General features: G+C 41.3%; 1 protein-coding gene across 3 annotated transcripts in view; it reads right to left on the bottom strand.

Moving 5' to 3' along the window:
- Positions 1-13,979, bottom strand: part of LOC112259593 (receptor-type tyrosine-protein phosphatase N2-like) — a 141,711-nt gene that overhangs the window by 109,532 nt on the left and 18,200 nt on the right. For all 3 annotated transcript variants that reach the window (XM_042328748.1, XM_042328749.1, XM_042328750.1), the window contains exon 3: positions 4,011-4,130. In XM_042328748.1, the coding sequence (XP_042184682.1) occupies positions 4,011-4,130 (120 nt within the window). The remainder of the gene's footprint in view (positions 1-4,010; positions 4,131-13,979) is intronic.

Here is a 13,979-nt window from a genome sequence, read left to right as displayed (position 1 = left end):
CAACAATCATTATTGTTCAATAGCTCAGTATTTGAAACATGATGACTTAATGATTGTGTAATATAGGATTTAACTTCAAAAGTAATGTCTTTGACCATTTCTGGAATTTTTCTCTCCTTACAACATTTCTCCCATTTCTACTCTTTATAATCAACAACAGGTTGTTGTTGGAGGATGGACTATACACAGGCATCGGTCGCCCTCTGGTGTTTATTTATGGTCAGTACAGCTCTATATGCCATGCACTGTATGGGCCATAACATTCATGGCATTTTGGCCATTGGTGGAAAAAGTACCCAATTGTCATAATTCAGTACAAGTAAAGATACCTTAATAGAAAATTACTCAAGTAAAAGTAAAAGTCACCCAGGGAAATGCTACTTGAGTAAAAGTATTTGGTTTTAAATATACTAAAATATCAAAAGTAAACGTAATTGCAAAAATGAACTTAAGCATCAAAAGTAAAAGTATACATCTTTTCAAATTCCTTATATGAAGCAAACCAGGCGCTACCATTTTAAATATTTGTTGTATTTACGGACAGCCAGTGGAATGCTCCAAGCAAAAGCATGTGTTTGGTGAGTCAGCCAGATTAGAGGCAGTACAGTAGGGATGACCAGCGATGTTCTCTTGATAAGTGTGTGAATTAGACCATTTTCCTGTCCTGCGAAACATTCAAAATGTAACAAGTACTTTTTGGGGGTCAGGGAAAATGTCAAATGTACATTATTTTCAATAGGAATGTAGTGAAGTAAAAGTAGTCCAACATTATAAATAGTAAAGTACAGATAATCCCACTATATTTTCTCAAGTACTTTACACCACTGATTTTAGCACATACAGTACTGAAAAACATTGATATCTATTGAAAGTGGAACTTTATACATTATCTTTGGCATAACGGTCACTGAATGGATTTTTAGGTTAAGCTGAAAGATCTACAAATGTACCTGATAAGATCCACACAAAACCCCAAACAGTAGGTCTATGTGAGGGAAAACCCCACAAACAGTAGGTCTATGTGAGGGAAAACCCCACAAACAGTAGGTCTATGTGAGGGAAAACCCCACAAACAGTAGGTCAATGTGAGGGAAAACCCCACAAACAGTAGGTCAATGTGAGGGAAAACCCCACAAACAGTAGGTCTATGTGAGGGAAAACCCCACAAACAGTAGGTCTATGTGAGGGAAAACCCCACAAACAGTAGGTCTATGTGAGGGAAAACCCCACAAACAGTAGGTCTATGTGAGGGAAAACCCCACAAACAGTAGGTCTATGTGAGGGAAGGGGAACTAAACAATCAGATTCAACAGGAATATAGGAATATACCATTCTAATTATGCATAGCTGACATTTCCCCAGTAGCAGTAGGCTGGGGTGCTGAGGATGACTAAGACAGACAGTGACGACAGCAGCTGTAGCGTTGGCGTACTGTACGGACCTCTGTGCTGAAGAGAGTCACACTAACAATGAGTCAGAAGTACAGTACTAAATAGGGAATAGGGTGCAGTTTGGGGTGCATTCTCTCTGTATTGGGGCAGCAGGTAGCAGTTAAGAATGTTGGGCCAGTAACCGAAAGTTTGCTGGTTCAAATCCCTGAGCCGACGAGGTGAAAAGTCCGTCGATGTGCCCTTGAGCAAGGAACATAACCCTGTGCTCCTGTCAGTGGCTCTGGATAAGTCTGCTAAAATGACAAAAAAAACACCTCAGCAAACAAGCTGTCATTCCACAGAGACTGGAGACCAGAGGAAAGTTAGAGAAAGACACACAGCAATTACTAAATTAATATGTGTTATTAACAGCCAATGGCACCATGTCTTTATACATACAAACACTGTCTTCATACATACAGAGCTGTGTTATCTGAACATACAGTTGAAGTCGGAAGTTTACATACACCTCAGCCAAATACATTTAAACTCAGTTTCACACAATTCCTGACATTTAATCCTAGTAACAATTCCCTGTCTTAGGTCAGTTAGGATCACCACTTTATTTTAAGAATGTGAAATGTCAGAATAATAGTAGAGATAATGATTAATTTCAGCTTGTATTTCTTTCTTAACATTCCCAGTGGGGCAGAAGTTTAGATACACTCAATTAGTATTTGGTAGCATTGCCTTTAAATTGTTTAACTTGGATAAAACATTTTGGGTAGCCTTCCACAAGCTTCCCACAATATGTTGGGTGAATTTTGGCCCATTCCTCCTGACAGAGCTGGTGTAACTGAGTCATGTTTGTAGGCCTCCTTGCTTGCAAACACTTTTTCAGTTCTGCCCACAAATTTTCTATAGGATTGAGGTCAGGGCTTTGTGATGGCCAATCCAATACCTTGACTTTGTTGTCCTTAAACCATTTTGCCACACCTTTGGAAGTATGCTTGTTGATATGTTCATATGGAAGACCCATTTGCGACCAAGCTTTAACTTCCTGACTGATGTCTTGAGATGTTGCTTCAATATATCCACATACTTTTCCTACCTCATGATGCCATCTATTTTGTGAAGTGCACCAGTCCCTCCTGCAGCAAAGCACCCACACAACATGATGCTGCCACCCCCGCGCTTCACGGTTGGGATGGTGTTCTTCGGCTTGCAAGCATCCCCCTTTTTCCTCCAAACATAATGATGGTCATTATGGCCAAACAGTTATATTTTTGTTTCATCAGACCAGAGGACATTTCTCCAAAAAGTACCATCTTTGTCCCCATGTTCAGTTACAAACCGTAGTCTGGCTTTTTTTATGGAGGTTTTGGAGCAGTGGCCTCTTACTTGCGGAGCAGCCTTTCAGGTTATGTCGATATAGGACTCGTTTACTGTGGATATAGATACTTTTGTACCTGTTTCCTCCAGCATCTTCACAAGGTCCTTTGTTCTGGGATTGATTTGCACATTTAGCAACAAAGTACGTTAATCTCTAGGAGACAGAACGCATCTCCTTTCTGAGCGGTATGACAACTGTGTGGTCCCATGGTGTTTATTCTATTGTCATACTATTGTTTTAACAGATGAATGTGGTACCTTCAGGTGTTTGGAAATTGCTCCCAAGGATGAACCAGACTTGTGGAGGTCTACAATTTTTTTTCTGAAGTCTTGGCTAATTTCTTTTTTTTGGGATTTCCCCATGATGACAAGCAAAGAGGCACTGAGTTTGAAGGTAGGCCTTGAAATACATCTACAGGTACACCTCCAATTGACTCAAATGATGTCAATTAGCCTATCAGAAGCTTCTAAAGCCATGACATCCTTTTCTGGAATTTTCCAAGCTGTTTAAAGGCACAGTTAACTTAGTGTATGTAAACTTCTGACCCACTGGAATTGTGATACAGTGAATTATAAATGAAATAATCTGTCTGTAAACAATTCTGGAAAAACTACTTGTGTCATGCACAAAGTAGATGTCCTAACCGACTTGCCAAAACTATAGTTTGTTAACAAGAAATGTGTGGAGTGGTTGAAAAACGAGTTTTAATGACTCCAACCTAAGTGTATGTAAACTTCTGACTTCAACTGTATGTGGAATAGTTCAAGTGTTCTTGTCGTAGCATTTGAAAATGTATGTATTTGTTCATCGATCTTAAAAAAAAAAAATTATGGTAGTGAAAGAAGTTTAGAAGTGAAAATTGTTATTGTTGAACAAATGTAAGCCTAGTGTAGTATTAGAAGTGACTGAAGCAAGCATATTAATTATGCGTTGCTGACATTTCCACACCAGTCGGGTGGCTGGGTCTCTGAGGATGACTCAGGGGGGCTGTGGCAGACAGTGAAGGCAGCAGTAGTAAGTGGTATCGCTGGTGTAAAAGTGGAAATTGGAGTTGATGATCCTTGATCAGTATGCCTGACAACAAGTGTCAAAAAATTCCTACAAATGTGTTGCTTTTTGGAATTAAGTGTTTTATGAGCTCTGTCTAGACTTGTTCCACTCTTCGAACAGTCCAAACGGTGCGTCACCTTGGCGTACCCCGCAGCAGAGGCAGTAGTGATAGCGTTGGTGTACACTATGTTACGTACCTCTGTGGGAGAGTTTCTGCAGCAGTGTCCTGAAGTGCTGAACCACAGACAGAGATACATCATAGGTGTACACCTCTGTCACCGGAACTGGTTTGGAGTGACACCTCCCGAACATTCCATCTGGGGAAAGGAGGACACAGAGAGTCAGGAACATACTGTATGGTACTAAACTCTGCCATACAGATTCCCCATTCCAGGGACTTCAAACATTAATAACAGAAACCAACAGAAGGACTTTGATACAATTCATTATTATGAGTTTTAAAAAAACTGCTATTTTTATGACTCACCAAGAAGCACAACACTCTCCCTTCAGTACCAACACAGTGAGCACAGCTTTTTTCAGAGATTTAGATATTCTTCAATGGGAGCTAATGCTTCTCACTTTAGACATGATGCTATCAGCATGGTGAAAAGCACTGGCTCATCAATAGAGAGACGTTATCAATGAAGGCTCATCTTATCTACATATCAGCGGCCCTGAGCTCCAATGGGCTCTAGGGTGATGCAGTCGGAGGTGCACATACAGCAGGATTCATATTTAATTTACCCACTATCTAAACAACAATAGAAAGCCAGCACTTATAAAAGTGTGGATACGTCCCAAATGACACCCTATTCCCTTGTGCATTACTTTTGACACAAGCCCTATGGCCGCCATTTTGGGAAGCAACCTTTGCCAATTACTGCACAACAGCATAATGTGAAAGACAGTAGGGTAACATTGCATTGCAAAATGTATGAATTCATCATGCTCATTTGTTTTGGTTCACAAATCACTCCCATCGTTGAGTGAGATCCAATTCAAATGGTGCCATGCAAACATGTTGGCAATGGTCCATGTTGGGCTATGGAAACAGCCCAGCCTTTTTGTTTTAGAACACCCCCCATTGTAACATTTATGAGGAAACAGAGAGTGGCCTAGCACCGAGCTGTATGGTGTCCAATCGGTCTCTCTACTGCCTGTAACAACCATTCACTCTCTGTCACCATCTCTGTTTCTATAATGGGAAACATGAGCGATAAGAGACAGTAACCTATGCATTTACCACTTTTACTTTTGCAATGACACATGTTTTTGTATTGTACCTATTGCCAAGTGTGTAATGTATGTTTTTGCTTAAGTATGACCAGGAAGATGATTGTTATGTTGATAACCATAAATCAATCTAATCCAATCTATATTCACACAACATGGAGGTATAGTATAGTATAATATACCATATCCTATCAAATGCCATTCCGTAAAGCATCAGTTGTATCAGGCTTGTGTCTTTGGATTCTTTCTTTTCATATTGTCCTCTTGCTGTACTGTGGTGAAGTTCAAGGCAACATTTGAATTATTACTCGTAATTATAGCAATGCAGATTTAAGTCCGAAACAGCTTCTTTCTCATCTATCTTGGCCCCTGTACATGGGGGTGTTAATCAAAGCCATAGCCCCGTTCCTTCAACTTGATTTACGGCGTGGATAACAGCAAAGGAGAATTTAAAGGCCATTTTCATGGGAGTGGTTTGCATTATGATTGAGGAGATGCTCGCTGGAGTTTAGAAATGCCTTGTTGGATTCTGACTGATGTATTATCCCTGCTTGGAAGTGACCAGGTGGTCATGTTCTGCTGTGCAACACTGGTCTGTACAGCTGGAGTAACTCTAAACAACTCCCATATTCAATCAAAACAACAGGAAGCAACTTCCACAATCCATCTTTATACGATATCACCAAAATTATGAATAAGGGTAAACCTATAAATGAATAGGATAAGTGCATAGATTTCTGAATTCTGATCGTCTCATACAAAAAACAAGAAGATAGTTCAACCCTAAATATAACATTTATCCTGTAAAATATCTCCTCCGCATTGCACTACACCTCAGCTCTTTCTCCAGTGTGTGACAGTCAGATCACAGCCAATGCACAGCATCAGTGGATGCAGCTAATCAGCTGTGAGTGATGCTAAAGCTAATAAAAGGTTCTCTGAGTGGGAGGCTATGAGTCACTGGGCCATGCTGCTGCTAGCTGCTGCCTGCCAGAGCAGGATGATGTGTATTGCCTATCCAGCTTGTAACCCAAATGGCACTCTATTCCCTATAAGCGAACAGGCTCTGGACAAATGAGGTACACTATATAGGGGATAGGGTGTCATTTGGGATGCCGCAAGTGTCCGATTGTGCCGTGGGATGCCAGAGTAATAGATCTTGGTGTCTGTGGGGTTCTGGCCAAGCTCTGTCTGGCCCCCAGGGGGGGTCCAGTCCATTAGGCTGAATGGTAGTTATATGGGAGAGATACGGTAGTTAAAGTGTAGAGATACGGTAGATATAGTATAGAGATACGGTAGATATAGTATAGAGATATGGTAGATATAGTATAGAGATATAGCAGATATAGTATAGAGATATGGTCGATATAGTATAGAGATATGGTAGATATAGTATAGAGATATGGTAGATATAGTATAGAGATATGGTAGATATAGTATAGAGATATGGTAGATATAGTATAGAGATATGGTAGATATAGTATAGAGATATGGTAGATATAGTATAGAGATATGGTAGATATAGTATAGAGATATAGTAGATATAGTATAGAGATATGGTATATATAGTATAGAGATATAGTATAGAGATATGGTAGATATTGTATAGAGATATGGTAGATATAGTATAGAGATATGGTAGATATAGTATAGAGATATGGTAGATATAGTATAGAGATATGGTAGATATAGTATAGAGATATAGTAGATATAGTATAGAGATATGGTATATATAGTATAGAGATATAGTATAGAGATATGGTAGATATTGTATAGAGATATGGTAGATATAGTATAGAGATATGGTAGATATAGTATAGAGATATAGTATATATAGTATGGAGATATGGTAGATATATTATAGTGATATGGTAGATATAGTATAGAGATATAGTATAGAGATATAGTAGATATAGTATAGAGATATGGTAGATATAGTATAGAGATGTGGTAGATATAGTATAGAGATAGGGGAAGAGGTAGGGGTTCAGGCTAAATTATAGATGGGCTATGTACAGGTGCAGTAATCTGTGAGCTGCTCTGACAGCTGGTGCTTAAAGCTAGTGAGGGAGATAAGTGTTTCCAGTCTCAGAGATTTTTGTAGTTCGTTCCAGTCATTGGCAGCAGAGAACTGGGAGGAGAGGCGGCCAAAGGAATAATTGGTTTTGGGGGTGACCAGAGAGATATACCTGCTGGAGCGCGTGCTACAGGTGGGTGCTGCTATGGTGACCAGCAAGCTGAGATAAGTGGGGACTTTACCTAGCAGGGTCTTGTAGATGACCTGGAGCCAGTGGGTTTGGCGACGAGTATGAAGCGAGGGCCAACCAATGAGAGCGTACAGGTCGCAGTGGTAGGTAGTATATGGGGCTTTGGTGATAAAACGGATGGCACTGTGATAGACTGCATCCAATTTGTTGAGTAGGGTATTGGAGGCTATCTTGTAAATGACATCGCCGAAGTCGAGGATCGGTAGGATGGTCAGTTTTACGAGGGTATGTTTGGCAGCATGAGTGAAGGATGCTTTGTTGTGAAATAGGAAGCCAATTCTAGATTTAACTTTGGATTGGAGATGTTTGATGTGAGCCTGGAAGGAGAGTTTACAGTCTAACCAGACACCTAGGTATTTGTAGTTGTCCACATATTCTAAGTCAGAGCCGTCCAGAGTAGTGATGTTGGACAGGCGGGCAGGTGCAGGCAGCGATCGGTTGAAGAGCATGCATTTAGTTTTACTTGTATTTAACAGCAATTGGAGGCCACGGAAGGAGAGTTGTATGGCATTGAAGCTCGCCTGGAGGGTTGTTAACACAGTGTCCAAAGAAGGGCCAGAAGTATACAGAATGGTGTCGTCTGCATAGACGTGGATCAGAGACTCACATGCAGCAAGAGCGACATCATTGATGTATACAGAGAAGAGAGTCGGCCCAAGAATTCAACCCTGTGGCACCCCCATAGAGACTGCCAGAGGCCCGGACAACAGACCCTCCGATTTTACACATTGAACTCTATCAGAGAAGTAGTTGGTGAACCAGGCGAGGCAATCATTTGAGAAACCAAGGCTGTTGAGTCTGCCGATGAGGATGTGGTGATTGACAGAGTCGAAAGCCTTGGCCAGGTCAATGAATACATGGGCTTTACAGTGTCCCAGAACTTTTTTGAGTTTGTGTTGCAGGAAGCAAATTTCTGCTTGAAAAAGCTAGCCATAGCTTTTCTAACTGCCTGTGTATATTGGTTTCTAACTTCCCTGAAAAGTTACATATCACGGGGGCTGTTCGATGCTAATGCAGAACGCCATAGGATGTTTTTGTGTTGGTTAAGGGCAGTCAGGTCTGGAGAGAACCAAGGGCTATATCTGTTCCTGGTTCTAGATTTCTTGAATGGGGCATGCTTATTTAAGATGGTGAGGAAGGCATTTAAAAAAAATAACCAGGCATCCTCTACTGACGGGATGACATCAATATCCTTCCAGGATACCCGGGCCAGGTCGATTAGAAAGTCCTTCTCGCTGAAGTGTTTCCGGGAGCGTTTGACAGTGATGAGTGGAGGTCGCTTGACCGCTGACCCATTACGGATGCAGGCAATGAGGCAGTGATCGCTGAGATCTTGGTTGAAAACAGCAGAGGGGTATTTAGAGGGCAAGTTAGTTAGGATGATATCTATGAGGGTGCCCGTGTTTACGGCTTTGGGGTGGTACCTGGTAGGTTCATTGATAATTTGTGTGAGATTGAGGGCATCAAGCTTAGATTGTAGGATGGCTGGGGTGTTAGATAGATGGGGGGGCAATCAGTTCACATATAGTGTCCAGAGCACAGCTGGGGGCAGAGGGTGGTCTATAGCAGGCGGCAACGGTGAGAGACTTGTTTTTAGAGAGTTTGATTTTTAAAAGTAGAAGTTCAAATTGTTTGGGTACAGACCTGGATAGTAGGACAGAACTCCGCAGGCTATCTCTGCAGTAGATGGCAACACCGCCCCCTTTGGCCGTTCTATCTCGTCTGAAAATGTTGTAGTTAGGGATGGAGATTTCAGAGTTTTTGGTGGTCTTCCTAAGCCAGGATTCAGACACGGCTAGACGAGATATGGTTGATATAGTGTATAGATATGGTAGGTATATTGTACAGATATGGTAGATATAGTACTGAGATATGGTAGATATAGTATAGAAATATGGTAGATATAGTGTAGAGATATGGTATATATTGTGTACAAATATGGTATATATAGTGTAGAGATATGGTAGATATAGTGTAGAGATATAGTAGATAGTGTAGAAATATGGTAGATATAGTGTAGAAATATGGTAGATATAGTGTAGAAATATGGTAGATATAGTGTAGAAATATGGTAGATATAGTGTAGAAATATGGTAGATATAGTATAGAAATATGGTAGATATAGTATAGAAATATGGTAGATATAGTATAGAAATATGGTAGATATAGTATAGAGATATGCTAGATCTCATTAAACAAATGTTTTAGACTTAAGCTAAACAGATGATGATGATGATTTCAGTTGATGGAAAGCTTTCCGTGCCACATACAGTATAAAGCATCACATCTGTGGTCCATTACAATTTCCCCTTTAATAAGCGGAGCATCCGCAACCACAACCACTTTTACCACAGAGCTGGCCATGACACTTCACCATTTCAGGAAGCAGGAGGGACAGAATCAAACATGATTATTCTTTTCTCAATATAGCTTATGTACTGTATTTTTTTTTAAACGGCTATTTATTTATTGAATCAGTAAGAGTTGCTACATTTTGAGTTGCTTGAGACAAACAAACAGGCTGTCTTGTTATCAGAGACCAAAACCTACTAGCTGGGAGGAGTCACACAGCAATCTGAATCTGTCCGTGACATGTTGGATGAAGACCTGTTAGGACACAGCTGGGTAATGGGCCAATTTTTTCCATTCCCCTGTTACACCTGTTGCCATGGTGATGCCAGTTGAGTGTTTGTCCCCAACTCCCCTTTTGCTAATCAGAGTAGGAGCTGGAACAGATTAGAGCATCCTCTTTTGTTTGTGTGGTGCTCCAACAAGTTTTCAACAGGCATCTGATGCCTCTCCGCCTGCTCGTCTCAAAAAGCACCTGGTGTCTGTTGTCTTAATGAGAAAGGGTTAGATTCACCTAGCCAACATCAGGCACTTTGGAGGAAATCGCAGTATGTGCTTCTACTAGCAGAATCTTAATGGTTTTATATTGGAAATGATCATACATCGGTGCTAAATTGTGGAACATCTGTTCTCCATGGTTTTCTATTGGTAAGATAGAATACAGTGCGAGTGTGTGTGCGTGCGTGTGTATGTGCGTGTGTACGTGCAACCCCACTTGATGTATTGAACATTTTATGTAAATGTACCTTTGCTTCTAAAGTGAGCCAAGCATAAATAAATGTATAGGTCCAAATTAAATAACTACGGTGTGAATATACTGTATTATACCACACAAGACCTCAACTGTTGTTAATACGCAAATCAAACGTTGTCACGTGCCAAATACAACAAGTGTAGACCTTACCGTGAAATGCTTACTTACAAGCCCTTAACCAACAGTACAGTTCAAGAAGAGTTTTGGAAAATATTTACCAAATAAACTAAAGTAAAAGAAATGTAAAAGTAAAAAGTAACACAATAACATAACAATAACGAGGCTATATACAGGGGCAACGGTACCGAGTTAGTGTGTGGGCGTACAGGTTAGAGGTCATTTGTACATGTAGGTAGGGGTGAAGTGATTATGTATAGATAATAACCAGCGAGTAGCTGCAGTGTACAAAACAAGTGGTGGGGGGGCGGGCATCAATGTAAATAGTCCGGTGGCCATTGATTAATTGTACAGCAGTCTAAAGGCTTGGGGGTAGAAGCTGTTAAGGAGCCTTTTGGTCCTAGACTTGGGGCTCCTGCACCGCTTGCCGTGCGGTAGTAGTCTATGACTTGGGTGACTGGAGTCTGACAATTTTATAGGCTTTCCTCTGACACGCCTATTATATAGGTCCTGGATGGCAGTGGGCCGTACGCACTACCCTCTGTAGCGCCTTACGGTCAGATGCCGAGCAGTTGCCATACCAGGAGGTGATGCAACTGGCCACGAAATTGGGGAGAAAAAAATAAAAAATAAAAATAAATAAATCATAATTTAAAATTGTACCCCTTTTTTCTCCCCAATTTCGTGGTATCCAATTGTTAGTAGCTACTATCTTGTCTCATCGCTACAACTCCCATATGGGCTCGGGAGAGATGAAGGTTGAAAGTCATGCGTCATCCGATACACAACCAACCCAACCCACACTGCTTCTTAACACAGTGCACTTCCAACCCGGAAGCCAGCCGCACCAATGTGTCAGAGGAAACACCGTGCACCTGGCAACCTTGGTTAGCTTGCACTGCGCCCGGTCCGCCACAGGAGTCGCTGGTGCGCGATGAGACAAGGATATCCCTACCGGCCAAACACTCCCTAACCCGGACGACGTTAGGCCAATTGGGCATCGCCCCACGGACCTCCCGGTCGCGACCGGTTACGACAGAGCCTGGGTGCGAACCCAGAGTCTCTGGTGGCACAGCTGGCGCTGCAGTACAGTGCCCTTAACCACTGCGCCACCCGGGAGGTTGGTCAGGATGCTCTCGATGGTGCAGCTGTAGAACTTTTTGAGGATCTGGGGACCCATGCCAAATATTTTCAGTCTCCTGAGGGGGAAAAGGTTTTGTTGTGCCCTCTTCACGACTGTCTTGGTGTGTTTGGACCATGATAGTTTGTTGGTGATGTGGACACCAAGGAACTTAAAACTCTCGACCCGCTCCACTACAGTCCCGTCAATGTTAATGGGTGCATGTTCGGCCTGCTTTCTCCTGTAGTCCACGATCAGCTCCTTAATCTTGCAGCATGAATTTACCAAGGCTTTCTCCGCTTTGTACAAAAAGTAAACCGTATTAATTACAGCAACATCTTAATTGATTTAATCAGAATCTATTCTACACTGGAGTTTTACAAAATGACTCCATAAACAATGTAACAAAGCACCAAGTACACTTCTGAAATGTCCAAAAGAAAAGTACAAGGAAGTGTATACTTATTGACTACAGGTGTTCCTGTATCAGGGAAGGAATGTTTCAATTTCACTGTTGAGCACACAGAGGGTGTTCCTTGTGGAACAAAGACAGGCTGAGGGAGCATTCTGTACTACCGGTATTTAATTATAAATCACACATTACACAATATAGACTAGGAAACTGATGAACATTTACTGGGAAATCAGAGGAGAATACTCTAGACATATCCAGCACATTTTCAATATCATTGTATACATGTATACATCAACTGTTCATGTAGCAATCATTCAGAATCAGTAAAGCATGTCTGTCATTCTTGACTTTTTTTGGCGGAAAATGTATGAAACAGTACTGTAATTGCACCACAAGGTGGCGACTGACTGACCATTCAAGGGCCTGCTGGTGTCCTAGAGCAGGCGTTTGCAAACTTTTTTAACTCAGGCCCCCCCTTCCAGCATTGGGGGACATCCCACACCCAGCTAAAACTATTTAGATGACAATGGCTAGTTGATCTGGACATTTCTGAAAAGTTACAAACAGCTCTCTAAGGTCTGCAATGACTGACATGACAAGAGCATAACTGGTGATGCGCTACCCAATTTAGAAATTGCACCTTGTGCATTCTACTATTACAACATTCAAGAGTAAATTGAAAGCTGGACTGAGATACCCCGCTCCCCTCCCTCCCGACTCCACAGTTTTGGAACCACTGGCCTAGAGAGTACCCTGGATTTTCCATGGCGGCAAATTACTTGTTTGACATGACTTGCTGATGAGTAGATTTCAGTCATATTATAAATATTAATATCCATTTTCCATTCAAATAGCACAGATCACCGTATTCATATATTGTATCTTGTTTCACATATCCCTTTTCCAAGCACCAATGAAATATTGCAAGTGAGACAAACATGAAATATAAACCATGAGTGTGTGTCAGTGTGCACGTTTCTGAGAATCCTAGTCAAGCAAAGAAATATTGAGCAAATAAAACAGCAGGACCCAGCGAGTCTTGCAAACAAACCAAAAGCTCAAAGCAAGATTAATTGGCTTCCACAAATTGCTAGTCTCCCTTCTGAAAGCATTAGAACAACCTGGGGTTTGCTCCTGCACATCTCTTTAGCAAACTGGCAACACAAATACTATCCATCACCTCCATGGGTAACCACGCCACTGGGGACGGATGTGATTAATCCATTTCAAGCCTCACAGATCAACAGAAAACATTCAGGAAGCTGTTAAACTTGCACTAGAAGAAATTGTTCTCTATAGGCTACAGTGTTTTTGACAACAGTCAAAGTTTAACAGCACGCCGAATTAACAAAAGAAGCATACCGTCCAAAAGAAGCCATGAAAAGTCAAAATAATGGTGGATTACATTTACACAATATCTAACAAAATGTTGTCAACTAGTCAAATACACTGTAATAGGAATACTCTGTCATAAATATACTTTTAAAGTTACATTCATTACAGACAGATTTCTATCATGTGACATCACTTGGATACACCCTCACTTAAAAATTATCTATCATCATTAATATACACTTCAGATATGTTATCTGATAGCAACATCACACCTACTGGATCAAAGTGAAACTGGGTTAAGCAAAAAGGGTGTGCATTGTGCACACTTTCCACTGCCTATGTTGATTTTCCACAGCCTATTTCCCCCTGACCTGACCTCGCTCCAATACCCAGACCGACACCCTGCCATTCAGCTGTAGGGACAACATTGGTAATACAGTCTACTGAAAAGCTGCAGTACCCTCAGCTCTATCATCTTGGGTATGATGTGCAATACATGGGAGTGACCACAAGGGGACCGTATGTAGAACAATTGACTGCAGACCCTTCCCTACCATTCTATACATTCCAAAT

This window comes from Oncorhynchus tshawytscha, linkage group LG10 (genome assembly GCF_018296145.1).
Source record: "Oncorhynchus tshawytscha isolate Ot180627B linkage group LG10, Otsh_v2.0, whole genome shotgun sequence".
Lineage (NCBI taxonomy): Eukaryota > Metazoa > Chordata > Actinopteri > Salmoniformes > Salmonidae > Oncorhynchus > Oncorhynchus tshawytscha.
Note: the sequence above shows the minus strand (reverse complement) of the source record. Positions and strands in the feature narration are given on the sequence as shown.